Genomic DNA, 13799 nt, shown 5'->3' on the forward strand with positions numbered 1-13799 from the left:
CTGCCCTCTCGTACCCGGGGAATCTACAAAGGCCTCTTGGGCAGCAGGGCAAGCTAGGACAAAAGAATTACTAAAAATTGGCAGCATTAATATACTGTTAAAGTTTACATTTACTATTTACTTTAAAACTAAAAAAAATAAAGTTAGGTTTAATATATTGCAAGCTTGGTTAAGATGCGCACTGAGTGTATAATGTGTATGGCGTAACCCACAAACCTATTAAACACTAATCAAATTGAGCAAACTCTGATTCAAAGTTCAGGCACAGTTTTGTATGTTCGTGTGTGTGTATGAAAAATGACGAAAAAATTGACTATTAGTCATAACACCATAAACTCTTACCCACCTTTAGTATAGTTTTTTATATAGATAAGTCGAGTGCAAGGTTTTCCGAATTTTCCCTTAATTTATACTTTCAGTTTTGCTTACATTTATTAATCGCATAAAAATAATAAGCCCCTGCTAAATTTTTCGACAGTTTCCTTTTTTATTTACATTATCAAAATTTAAGATGTAAATGTTTGCTATTTTTTTATCACAGTAAAAAGATCTAAAAGATATATGTAACTAGCGTTTTTTTAGAAGGATAAAAGTATTGCGAACTGAAATGCTTGAACATATTTATAAATTATATTTTAAGAATTATTTCAAGTTCTCTTTTGTGGATGGGTGAAGATAAATTGAAATATTCACTTTTTGATAACGTACCTTAATTGCGTGTTATTACATGTAATGAAAAGTGGCATTTTGTGTGCTAAATATCTTTGCAAAATCACAATGACATAGTCGGAGAAATAATGACTTATGGAGATAAAGCGTCAAAAGTAAAAAAAATTACATTAATAGGAGTTTAATAGGTTCTACAAGAACATAAACTTATTATGAAACAAGTATAAATTCAATAATAAAATAAAGTTTTTTCTAATCCAGAGTTGGGAGTTGCAAAAGTAGATCTCTATCGAAAAACCGTAAATCGAGCATTACACGCTTTCAAATTGATGTGAGTGATAGATAAATTACTACCTAAATAAATTACTGGGTGAGTACATATATAGTATAATCTGCCATTTTTCTTTCCATTTCTCAGGACTGCTTGAAGTTGATCAGTATGCCTTCGAGAATATTACACGGGTCAGAGTTAAGGATGGGTCCTATAAACAGTAGGTATGCAAGCTTTAAAAGGGTGAATGTATAACTCATTTGGCAGTAAAAACCACCACCAAGTGATCTATCTGAAATATGTTACATAAATTTATTTTTTCATGTGGATTCGATAAGAAACTATTTTCTGGAAATATAAAGTCTGTCAAACAGTGAAGAATAATTAATTTTTGTAAGTAGTAATTCGAATTTAGAAAACGCTTTTTCCTACAGTGTCGTTATTACGGTATTTATTGCGGCTAAAACCATTGATTTCTGGATAGAGTGTACTAGACATATTTGTTTTCGCGCTTAAAGGCTTTTATATCTAAAACTGAACACTGTATGTCCGGGGATATTATCGGTTCACGACGTTGCTCATATAGTCCATTGCTAAGTTAGTCGTACGATTAGTTCATAATGTGTGCGTTATTTTTTATTTAACAATGTAATAGTATCGTAATATTTAATTTAACCACTGCTCGTACACTGCATAAGAAATTGATAATAATAAATTAGAAGTTGATATTAAAGGATTAGACTTTTATTTAAAATGAAGCAACAACTCTATCAAGTTCATCTTCAGTGAAACACATTAGCATATAACAATATACTCTCCGTCTGTCAACATGACTCGCGATTGTAGGTGATGAGTAATAGGCGTTTTCTTCGGGCAAATAGCGGTTAACGTCCACCCTACACACCTATAAAACAAGAAATATGTTAGGTAACAATTTGGTTTAAACTGAAGTAGAATATTAAGTGTCTCATTTTAATCTACATTTGGGGACAGAAAGTTGCGGCTAGAATCTTTTCTGAAAAAATTATTTGTTCCCTTTTTTACATAAAAATGATGAATTCTCTGCATTTGATGTAACTTGACATTTAAAAGTAACTAATAGTTAAAACTTTTATTTAATAGTTCCGGGAGAAAATCTTTAGGATTGTGTAAAATCCTTCCTTCAAAGAGGAGGACAGGGTTATATAGTATTCAAATGCTATAAAACAATCTCGGAGGTTGTCCTCTGCGCTAGTAAGTGACTGGTTAATCCTTTCGGAATTGGCCGCAGATTTTCTAGCGTTTTTCTATTTGAACTAATCTGTCGTTCACGCTACTTCTGAAACCCTTGTTGAGCTAACACGATGGTTCGAGGGAAGGTCTCCAATTTATTCCCACCCCATCACACTACCACAGATAAAAAACACAATATTTTTAAGTCGTTCATTTGTTCTAAAAGAATCAGTTTTAGGTATAATGAGTGAATATGAACCTTTAATTAACATTGTCATCAATTTCTGGTTGAAAAAAGGACGTTACCTTTCTTTCACCGTTATCGTAGCAAATTAACTCTTCAAAGTGGCTGTTTAATTTATCTTTTGGGTGTCTGAAATAACTTTTAAGTTCATTGTAACGACCTAAATGCTGAAAAAAATATTGGTACTAGTATTAGTTTGATGATGGATTATAAATACGATAGTAGTTTTTTAGATATTAAAACATATAATAGATATTAAAATAACAAACAAACGATGACATCACCAACGGGTTATTTAAAAAAGAGCATGCTATATGGATTGTAAATATTTCATTTATAATTTGAAAATAAATGTAATAAAACAATAAATGAAACGCAGTTTTACTTATTAAACTCTTAAAGAAATTTAAAAAATGGTAGTTCAATAATGTGTTATTTAATTTTTTTTTTATAGAGATGTACAATAATTTTTGTTACATAGCTACCTCCGCAAAAGGTGACCCACTTCGTCGTACAGTGTCCAGAGGAAATTGATCTGGGAAAATGCGCCTCAATTCGACATCTTCGCTATAGAAAAAAATTATTATCATATAAAACTAATTTGTACTCAAATGCTTTTTAAAATTAGAAGTAAATTCACTTACTATGTGTAAATAACGCCTAGGCAATTATAGCAATTGCAAATAAACTGAAAAGTTGCTTTCATTTATTAAAAGTAACATTAAATTACTAAAGAAATATATATTACAAGATATATACAAGAAGCTTACTAAATATAATAGTATAAATAAATTGTGAGTACACATATCTCACAAGCCCGACACGTTATCACATAATGTTAATAAAAACAATACTTTAAAATAAAAAATAAAATATTGTGCACGTGTAATAAAATTTTGTAATAAAGTTAGCTGTTATTTCTTTCTACATATAAACCTTCGTAGCATATTTTTAAACGTAGCTGAAAAAAGGTACAAAGGATTTTTTTATAAAACGTTTATATTTATTTACATCTATTGAAAGCGTTCATTCTTTAAAAAATATAGGCATCAAATGAGACTTGCATAAAAAAAATCATTTTATCTGAAAAAAATGTCTGTTTAATATCATATTTATGAAATTTCCATCTACTTAATAATTAAGATATCTTTTGAACCATAAAATTCTTGCAATTTGGTAGAATGTTCCTTACGCCGAAAAGAAGTCATATAAGAACGAATTTGATGGAAGTCCATCAGCAAGAGTGGTTGATGTATTCATCCAATTTGGGATGTAGATAGGAGATAGGTAGCTAGCTAGAATATTATTTATGTATAGTACATATGAGATTGCAAGAAAAAAAAATAAAGAAATCCAAGACTAGTAAAGTTTATCATATATATTTCCTTGATATCTTTTGTACACTGGGATAAACATGTGTTGTGATATGATATTAAATGCAAATAAAATTTTGAATACGTTTACGTTAAAGTTCTTTCTACGACAAGTGACATATTTAAAAATAATGTTCAAGATGTTCTTTTTTATAGTAATAATTATTACAATGGTTAGCAGATAACTTTGATTGAGAAGTACGTCTGAGCGATCGTTGGGCCATTAGTTTATTCGAGAGGCAGCAAACATCATGTGAATAATGTTAATTCACCACCACTTCTATATGATAAAGGTAAAGATTGAGGGGAAATGGGCATATCTTAAGATTCGAAATCCGAATGGTTAAATTATATTCGAATCAGTAATTTTAGAGTTTATATTACCAACGAGGGAGAGAAGAGGCAATTAGTATTTCGGTTTTTTTATGTTATACCTGTTGTATGTTATACCTTTGGTTAGTCACTGAACAACTATTTAAATACTACTGTACTTGAAAAACTTAGTATTTATGAAATAAAATCACGTAATATTCTTAAAGACAACATTTATTTTATCATTTTATAAGATTTATTATGTAATTTTTTCAACCAAGCATTGACGCGACCACGGCATCTGGAACACTGCCCCCAGGACCTTGTTCAATTATAGGCTGATATCCATTATCATCAGCGTTGTATTTAGTAGTGTATCTAACACCATCCCGTCCAATGTAAGAAAAGATGCCCTTAACGAAAAGATGTCCTCCAGCACCGTCGCTAATAATTCCACCTTGTTGTTCCTGCTTTGTACCATCTAGTTGCTCAAATCTAAAAAAGAACAAAAACATGCGAGGTGAATATCATAAATGGTGAACATCACAAATATAAAATTCCGTAGATGCAAGATAAAATGGCAAGTCAGATAGTGAACAGAACGCATAGCCGCAGTGTTCTTAAGTTTTCACTTTGTTAAAATCACGAGAAGACGCTGGATACAGTTCGCATCTAAATGGAAATCTATAGGAGAGTCTATGTCTGGCAGTGGACGCACTACGGCTGAATTGACGATAATGATTATCAATGACAGAAAAAAACTGTTAATTTACTTTGTATTCAATAAAAACATTTTTATAAGAAACGCTTAAAAGTTTTTACGTAAATTCTTTATTTAAATAACCATATAAAAACACTGAAATCACTAAAGTATTTAAAATAAATACTTACGAATATTGGTAGGAGCCGTGTTGTCCGTTGAAAACGTTGATTCGGTAGTATTTTCCACTGTTGTCATAAATACTGTCATAGCAGTCACTGACGCTATCCAAAAATGATGGTGCTGGAACTGCGGACACTACTCCAAGCACGCACAAGACTAATACCTGCCACACAAAATTACACATAATTATAATAAATAATTAAAGGTGTAATATTTTAATTTTTTTGAATTCTTTGGATATTAAAACATACTAAAACCAATTTTGAATCGAGCGATTACATTTTAATACAAATCTTTAACTAAAAGGTTTATAATAGTTATGCCTAAATGCAAACATAATTTATAATTTTAATAAATAATACCTGAAAGATTTAACTAGATTAATATTGTTAAAATATCTAGTCTTTTTGCTGTAATTAACAGTTACATTATGGCGAAATTAATATTACTTACTGCCTTCATGTTTACGTGATTACTTGTTGTTGACTCAAGATACAATATAATTTTTTTCACGATTTGCAAAATTTATATCATTGTAAGATGTATTAGTTTTGTTGTAAACACCTAGTTAAGAAGTGAAAATGAAGGCAAACTACTCGATTTGCAAAAATAAAAAAAAGACAAAAAGCGTAGCACCACGTATGTTTGTTACTTCCCTGAAACTTAAAAAGGTATTTTTATAAATGCGCACAAACGGCAATTCAAGAACGGTGAGATATAGCAGCTTTTTTAATATGGAACAAATATGTCGTTCAGTATTGAGAAAGAAATGTTAAAATAATTTATGTCAGAACTTATTTTAGTAAATCTAATAAAAATTTAAACAAAGAACAGGAGGAAAAAGAACAATATTTTTAAAAAAACTCATAGGCTAAATTAATGGAACAATTAAAATTTTGCTGCAATTGACTATTTATTATTATTTTATTTTATTATCACTATTGGACGTAGGTCAATTATCGCATATGTGTAATGTAATTGTTTTATGTTTTCCAAATTCCAAAACAAGATATTATGTTTTTACATAGTTTTAAATTTTCAAATTTGGCACAAAATTAAAAAGAAATGTCACATTCAGTTAATTAAAATTATGAAAATCGTACTGAGTAAACAAAACATTTGCTTGATTGTACATATGTATACATTGTGGAAATATAATCCAAATAGAACAAGAGGTCACTTGATTTCAAATTTGTGATAATAAGTGAACATAAAATTAGAAAGTTCGTCATTCCCCTGGTTCGTGCTTATTATAAACCGAATAATCTTTTAATGATGATAATATATCACCAAATTAATAAATAATATTCATAATTTAAAAAAATATTAATTACATTCCATATAAGTAGGTGTCCGCTTCAGATTTACATTAATAGGCGACGATTCCCACTTATATAAATTGAACTATTCTTGTCTTGTTTATGTTACTATAAATATACTATACTTAAAGGATAAACCTTTAACGTTTCTTGCCTAAAAACTTGCGTTCCAAGAAGTATGTGAAATCCACAGAACTCTATATTACTAAAGTTTATAACTTACGTTTAAGGGTTCATACAAAATTTGAAAATAGTAAACTAAGTCCGACTACTTTTTCATTATTTTTTAAATCCTTAAAAGTTTAGACAAATAAATTTTAAATGTAAATTAAAAAGCGTTGACGATAATACTGCGCAATAAACAATGTAAAGGCATGATTACTACTTTTTCTATAATAGTGAACAATATGAAATAATGATAAACTAATAAAAAACATTTTCTCGAATAAATCATGGGTTCACATCATATAATTTTATAATAAAAGGACAAACTTTTAGTATTACCGAATATTAAATAATTATTACAGTGTGATCTCGCTGTAAATTATGCCAGGTCAGTAATAATCTTTTAAGATATTTGTATATCCTATAAATTTAGAAGTCAACCTTATGAGCTTACTATTTAATTTTTAATTTTAGGAATCAATAAAAGTCAATCAATCAAAACTAGCATAATATATGTAACATAACTAACACCGCTCCTGTAACTGATGATTGGGACTGAATGGTTTTAGAGTGGCAACCATGAGCCGGTGGACGTGGTATGGGCAGGCCCCCACCTAAGTTGACCGACGACATAGTTAAGGTCGCCAAAATACGCTAGATGAGATCAGCGAAGGACCAGCCATCGGGGCGATCTTTGGGGGAGGTTTTTGACATGCATTGCCCATGTATCAGCTGAAAAGAAGTCAAAACTAAATTCTATAATCAAACACGTTTAAATTAGTGTCACTTTCAGGATATATTTGGCAGATGTTTATAGTTTTTATCACATATTCTTTTATGGAATATATATAGGATAATAAGCGACTTCTGCATATTTTTGTAATAACTATTGAGCTAAGCTTTATTTTCTAAATAGTTCGTACTTGTGTCGTATTATATTCTTCTGTTAAGTTTTTAAAGAATTAGTTGCGTTATCTTTCTAGTTTTTGACATGTTACAAATAAAAAAGGCGACCAAGGAAAACTTACTGAGAAAGCCGGGAATATAAAGCTGACCAAGAAACTTGGTTTGCATGACGTTGTTTCTACTTCTACGTCTTAGTACAGTAAAGTCATTGCCCTTGAAGGTTGTTGTAATGTCGCAGAGTGTTTACGAGGTTACAGCTCCCCTTTCATATTATTTATAACAAGCGAAGGGATTAACCCTCAGTTTCTCGAAACTACCAACGGTAACAGTCTTTCTATCGTCTGTGAACGGATTACAGCTAATAGTGCTACAAGGTATTTATTATTACGTTCCTCGACTTTTAGTGCTGCATTTGTAGCCGGGGTTTTTTATTCACGTAAAATTAATACTAATAGAGCAGCGCATCCAGTATTCCCGTATGTATACTAAATGTAGCGTTGCCTTCATAATATTTTTTTATCAGTAAATTATGGATTAGGTGCCCACATACTAACCCGTGAAAACGGCTTACTAACTTTCAACTTCCATTACGAATATAATAATCATAGCAAATGTCAAAAACTCGATGCCTGATTTTTTATATCATTCAATTGTTTTAAAAGTTCGATTAAAAGATCTTTAGGTGAAACTTATCTTTTAGTTCTCCGATTTAATCTTCCAAATAACTTTGCTCTTTAGTTTTTATGCTTAAGTGTATACTTTTTACTTTTCTAAACGTCCAAAGAAATCATAACTTCGGATAAATATAAATATTTATAATAATTAAAAAAGTGCAATGGACGGTCTTATCACATAGGGCAATTTCTTTTAGACAACCACAGTATGGAAATAGAAGAAGGACAAGTGACCGGTAATCGATGTGTTCAGACAAACATACATATGTTTACTTATAAACGTATGTACAATAAAAGCATTAATTTATATATTATTATTATAATACATTATAATAGATACCTATAAATAGAACAATAAACAAAAAACCAAATTAATTTTGATAAGTTCGTACTTAATCAATTGTCAAGAAAATACCTGTCAACCATTTATTTAAAATTTAGTGGAAATTTTTTTTTCGACTGATTTTTTATCCTTGTATTTTAAATATTGTTGTTTTTTAATCTCTTCGCGTTTGTATCGTTTAAAGATGAAAATATAGTTAGATTTTGTAACACCTTATTTAGTTAATAGGATATATCCTAACAATTGTTCAAATATTTAAAAAAAATGAAGTAACGAAAACCGTGAACATACAATTCTACGTAACCCAGTCGTGCCATGACGAAGTGGATTATTTGAAGTCAATACTTGTTTTCAAAATTACGTTACAATTAAAAATTACCTTTTACATTCAACCTCTTATATATAACACGAAATAACAAATGAAATTTCTTTTTAATTTTGAGTAAATTATGTAGATCGTTGGCAAGCGATAATAAGTATAAGAAACAATTTATTATTAAGTGTTTTAAATGAAATAATTTACAAAATATTTTTATTCATGTCTAGAATGAAAGCAAAAATTGATTAAAATTTAGTATGATTCAATTAATATAAAATTAGCATGGTTTCTAATATATTTATTTAGAGTAATACTGAAATAATAAAATAAGTTGGTTTAACTTTTATTGGTAACAGTATAACAAGAAGTTTTGAAATTAACCGAGGAGTGAAGCAACTACTGAGTCAGGTACGGCTCCACCAGGTCCTTGTTCGACTTCGGGCTGGTATCCGTTTTGATCAGCAACGTATGTAATAATGTAAGTAACGCCGTCTGGGCCAATAAATGCAAATCTGCCCTTAACAACTAGATATTGATTTTCAAGTCCCTCATTAACAAGTTCACCTTGTTGTTCTTGTTTAGTTCCGTCACTCTGTTCGAATCTGCGAAAAGTATTACAATTTATTTTTCAAATCAAAAATGTTATGTACTTAATATTTAATTATTATTACGTTTCACTAACAAAATATCACTATTTATAATAGTAGTGCTTAAAATAATTATAGTTCAATAGTTTATTCTTTACTAAAGATTCAACCGGTATTTAAATGTTAAATCCTTATCATGATAGTCAATAAAAGCCCTCAGTAAGGCAAAGGCTTCTTGTAAAGATCACCATGATGATGGGTTTTACGCTGAACAAATCCAACGACTATCCAAGAGCTTGGCTATCTCTTCGGTCCACTTAGTGGAAGGCTCACTCCGCTTCTCAGCTCTTCAGCTCGTGTTCGCCTCTTGGAAACCTTTTAGCCTTAATGCAATTTTAAATGCTTTATATATTTTCAAAAGGAAGTACTGTAAATTAATAGAGAAATATAACAATAATATTGGCAAAATATGCTGTATGTTAACAAAAGTATTAAATATGGCATTATTTTGAACATTGTATCAAAAATTTTGTCAAGTTAAATTACTACAATATAAAATTAATAATAATACCAGGTCAGGTAAAATATAACTAACCATACATAATAGTATTTTTAAGAATTCGAAAAATAACAATAATAATTATTGTAATAAGGATGTTTGGGAAAATGAGCACGAAAAAACCCATTTCATTTTCTTGTGAGCTTTTTCCCGGAACAGGTTGCCTTTGAAATCTTCGCGGTCAAGTATTTTAAGAAAAGATTCCATTATAGGAGAGCATGATTTAATTCTAGTTTCTATTAATAAAATTTGCTCTGGTTTTATTATTCTCATGATGTAGACAAATTATTGCTAAAAATGATAAAATCGTTAATGAATTAATAAATAAAAAGTAATCAAAGAAACGTTTTTGAAATAAAATCATACGGATAATGTCCATTACATCTAAAAAAATTATATTGCACATGAAATAATAAGAATAAAAATAACCATAGAGGGGAATTCCATGCCTTCGGAACCGACATTAATTCATTTCTGGCTACTATTTAGATGCGGATGTATCACCAACGTTTCAAAGAAATTAAAATCAATGTCCAACTATGAATTGCAACGAGGAACCACGGAACCACTTTTTTAAGATAGAATTTTACCTAACAGAGGTGAATGTACACGTCATTAAAAGCCTTTAAATTATTATAAATTAATTTATACAATCTTAGAACCTTTCTTGAATTAAGAAATAAGGTAAAATTTTAGAGCTTATCAGGTTGAATTTTTATGTTATGTGATTGCATATCGTGACAGTGTTCGGTATCTATCAAAGACCAGTTTCCTTACTCGATAGATACGACTCGTTGATTGGTCAATACCTTTCTTTTTTTGTATATTTCAAGTCCGCCTTGATAATGACAATTATTATTAACCTGATTCATTTTGAGCTTGTGTGTTTGTGGCCTTGATATAAAGCAAAAATAATTACATTTTCTTTTGTAAAACTTCTACATATTCTGAATTTTATAATTGCTATTTACCCTGTGATAACGAAAAATGTAGATTACGATAAAATTGTTTAAAGACTTTTTAAACATATAAAAACTCTTGTTGTCGAGTCCCATAGATTTTCATTGATCTAAATTTGAAACAATAAAAACTTACTATGAGATATTTAATCATATGTTATTGATTTGTATCATTTTTAATATTTTAAATTGAAATTTTGACGAGTAATTTGTACATCTACAACACTTAAATAATCTGAGAACAAATTTTTAGAAATTGGGAGGGATTTCTCCACTGGGGACTAATGTTTTTTTACCATATGTTTTTTTTTAGGATTAGTTAACTTCATAAAAAGTATTTAAAATTTATAAGGACGCATAAGCAGCTAAACAACAATTTATTTTTATGCAGGCAGGGAAAAGCTTGTACATCATATACTCACGCATATTTGTAAGAACCTAGTCCTGTGTTATCGTTTTCATATCGTAGAACCTCTGCATTTTTACTGTCCGTAGTGTAGGAAAGTGGAGGTGGGGCGGCAAGAGCTAGGCTCAATAGGCATAGAACGAGTACCTACAAAGTATTTGCACATGTAAATAATTATTTTGTAAGAATTTTTCACTTATATTAATGAACGTTACGTACCACTTTCATGATTAGATGAACTTTAGTCGTTGACGGTAAAGCGACACTGAAAGGTTGCCGAGTTCCGCGACCTTTATATCTCAACCAAGTGACTTAGTTTTGTTGTAATATTCAAATACCTGCTTAAGATGCGATCGTGAAGGCAAACCACTTAAAATTGACAGATAGCAAAAAGGGCAAGTGCGAGTTTCTCTAAAATTTTTAGAGCTCCGTCGGTAATTATTTTTTTTAAAGAAAATGATCAAATCAAACTTTCTTAGTGCAATAAAAATTGTCACCTAAAATTAATGAATAATAATCAGTGTTATTTATAGTACCATTATTTAATGGGTGTATTCTATTTATAATAATAGAATTACTCTAAAGCTGCGCGTTATATATGTTATCTTGAAAATAACATAAGTTTCTAACCTCTTTTTATATTTCGCATAATATTTCCGTGTGAATTGGATGCAGCCCCAATGCAAAAGATAGATGCAATTAACCATAAATGTAACCACCAGAGTCCAATGAATCTGAAAAATGTGTGATAGTTTTGAATTTATTTTTATACATTTGTAGACGATAAATAAATAATGAAATAATTTAATAAAAATATTCAATTAATGAAAGCGATTTATCTATATGAAAACTATTTTCAAAATAATATAATAATATTATAAGCAATTTAATTTAAAAAAGTGTGACAGACACTTTCGCAGGCTACAATTTTCCTAGCTTCTCTTGATAAAGCAAAAGGAATTAGAAATTTTGTTATTATGTTAAAATGTATACTAAATAAATATTTAAATGAGGGGTTTTAGCATTACACAGTTCGTGAATGAATTATAAAAAAATAAAAATATTCTGCGACTATAAATTATAATATTACCTCATTTTTGGAGAACATTATTTTTAGCTCAAAACATTTGTATTATTCTTTTATATTTTGATTACAGATCACTAAACGAGTACAATAAAAACCATAAAAAATGTGAATATCCATAATATAAGTCTTCTGATGAGTACACACTTCACCCAAAGTCAAAAAATTTGACATTAAAGTATGATGTACAGTCAAGATCGCTTGTACCTTTATTTGTAATTAACTTTTGCTCGCAGCTTTGTCTATATATAGTAGACCTTCATTTCGGGTATCATTTGCAAGCATATTCCGTTAAGATCAGTATTTCTTTACGAGATCGGCCAGGAATAAGCCAAGCTGATTGGCAACTTAAATAACTTGTAGGCTGGCTGCACATAATATGGCCACTAGAGTATAGACTTCAGGTTCCTTAGAGGACGTTCACATACAAGGTAGATAAATGTCCTTGTTAAGGTAGTCCAAGACGGATGCATGTCACCCTCAATTGGTCTTATTGGAAAACTGTGAGCGAGGTCTATGTCCAACAGTGTAGGCACGTATCTTACAGCTGAAATGGTGAATCAAAAAGAGCCCTTTTACGGTTTCATATTCGTCGGAGAGAGTTACCATCACAAAACGCGCTACAACTACTAATTTATCTTACTGATTAGTCACACAAAGTAAGATTCCGTCTGTCGTTTGCACGTATTTCAGCTTTTGATTGTTCTTGTTTACTCTGCCTTCAATTAGCCTTTAATTTTCTTTATAACTGTTGACGCTTTCTTCAATAATCTGTTCCTTTTACTTGCTAATGAAAGTGCTGTTGAAAGAGCGTCATTAAAGAATAAAGAACTGGTATAGTTCTTATGCAATATTAAATCAAAGTAAATTTTTATGAGTTTTAGGAATCGTCATTACATTTCTAAATACAATGTTTTCGTAATTTACTTATGTGTAGTTTGATGTTGTTACAGTGTACAAGTGGTTAATAAATCCTATACTCGTAATGAAATCCGTACGAGTTTAGTTATTATGTAAAGTAATTTTATCGATGGGATGATGTAAATACGACTGTTTTGAAACAGCCAAGCGAGTTGGAGCATTTTGTAAATTTCTCAATGTTGTAAACTTAACCATATGCATAAAACACAAAATCGCGTGAGATAAATAACATACTCATCCCATGCAAATTTACGTGTTTGTGAAATATAAAATACAATTTTGATTTAGATAAGAAATTAATTGCATTTATCTTCTAGATGAATTTAGGTAGTTCAAGTAAATTATCCTATTAGACCCATATTAATTTAACCGCTTTTGTAATAGTTCATTGTTGATGTTAAAATATTGTATATTATTCTAAACTATAAGCAGATCAGAAACAACTAGAACTTTCAAAAGATAATTTTCATTATGAAATAAAAAGGTTTTTTTTATCAAAAAATGTTTTATTTACAACATCTTACTAAACCTGTATATAAATGTTATATAAGGTTAAATAGAGCTATTATATATTTACAAATTTTATAATAATT

The 13799-nt window shown here is 29.7% G+C and overlaps 3 protein-coding genes across 3 annotated transcripts; all 3 read right to left on the reverse strand.

The window, feature by feature from the left end:
* Positions 1 to 1668: 1668 nt before the first annotated feature.
* On the reverse strand, positions 1669 to 3244 carry LOC137930863 (uncharacterized). The gene is made up of 5 exons (XM_068774201.1): positions 3167 to 3244; positions 3041 to 3084; positions 2882 to 2963; positions 2459 to 2563; positions 1669 to 1844 (listed from the first exon to the last, which is right to left on the reverse strand). The coding sequence occupies exons 1-5, from the start codon at positions 3200 to 3202 to the stop codon at positions 1689 to 1691; spliced, it is 423 nt and encodes a 140-aa protein (XP_068630302.1). The 5' UTR covers positions 3203 to 3244; the 3' UTR covers positions 1669 to 1688.
* Positions 3245 to 4353: 1109 nt separating this feature from the next.
* Positions 4354 to 5148, reverse strand: LOC137931158 (endocuticle structural protein SgAbd-6-like). Its single transcript, XM_068774560.1, has 2 exons — positions 4973 to 5148; positions 4354 to 4576 (listed from the first exon to the last, which is right to left on the reverse strand). Exons 1-2 carry the CDS (start codon positions 5146 to 5148, stop codon positions 4354 to 4356), a joined length of 399 nt encoding a protein of 132 aa, XP_068630661.1.
* Positions 5149 to 9021: 3873 nt separating this feature from the next.
* Positions 9022 to 11503, reverse strand: LOC137930865 (endocuticle structural glycoprotein ABD-5-like). The gene is made up of 3 exons (XM_068774203.1): positions 11421 to 11503; positions 11218 to 11348; positions 9022 to 9292 (listed from the first exon to the last, which is right to left on the reverse strand). Exons 1-3 carry the CDS (start codon positions 11427 to 11429, stop codon positions 9067 to 9069), a joined length of 366 nt encoding a protein of 121 aa, XP_068630304.1. The 5' UTR covers positions 11430 to 11503; the 3' UTR covers positions 9022 to 9066.
* Between the last annotated feature and the right edge of the window lie 2296 nt (positions 11504 to 13799).

This window comes from Battus philenor, unplaced genomic scaffold (genome assembly GCF_028537555.1).
Source record: "Battus philenor isolate CCGP_79_NKW_IND1 unplaced genomic scaffold, ilBatPhil1.0.hap1 SCAF_7, whole genome shotgun sequence".
NCBI lineage: Eukaryota > Metazoa > Arthropoda > Insecta > Lepidoptera > Papilionidae > Battus > Battus philenor.

Bases quoted from the DNA above. Each gene is read 5' to 3' on its own strand.
- LOC137930863 (XM_068774201.1), bottom strand. From the start codon at position 3,202: ATGTGTACTCACAATTTATTTATACTATTATATTTA. The intron at 3,085-3,166 runs GTAAGCTTCTTG...GCAACTTTTCAG, and splicing joins TATTTATACTATTATATTTA to TTTATTTGCAATTGCTATAA. The intron at 2,964-3,040 runs GTAAGTGAATTT...TTTTTTCTATAG, and splicing joins CTAGGCGTTATTTACACATA to CGAAGATGTCGAATTGAGGC.
- LOC137931158 (XM_068774560.1), bottom strand. From the start codon at position 5,148: ATGTGTAATTTTGTGTGGCAGGTATTAGTCTTGTGCGTGCTTGGAGTA. The intron at 4,577-4,972 runs GTAAGTATTTAT...GTTCTTTTTTAG, and splicing joins CACGGCTCCTACCAATATTC to ATTTGAGCAACTAGATGGTA.
- LOC137930865 (XM_068774203.1), bottom strand. The intron at 9,293-11,217 runs GTGAGTATATGA...TACTTTTCGCAG, and splicing joins CTAGGTTCTTACAAATATGC to ATTCGAACAGAGTGACGGAA.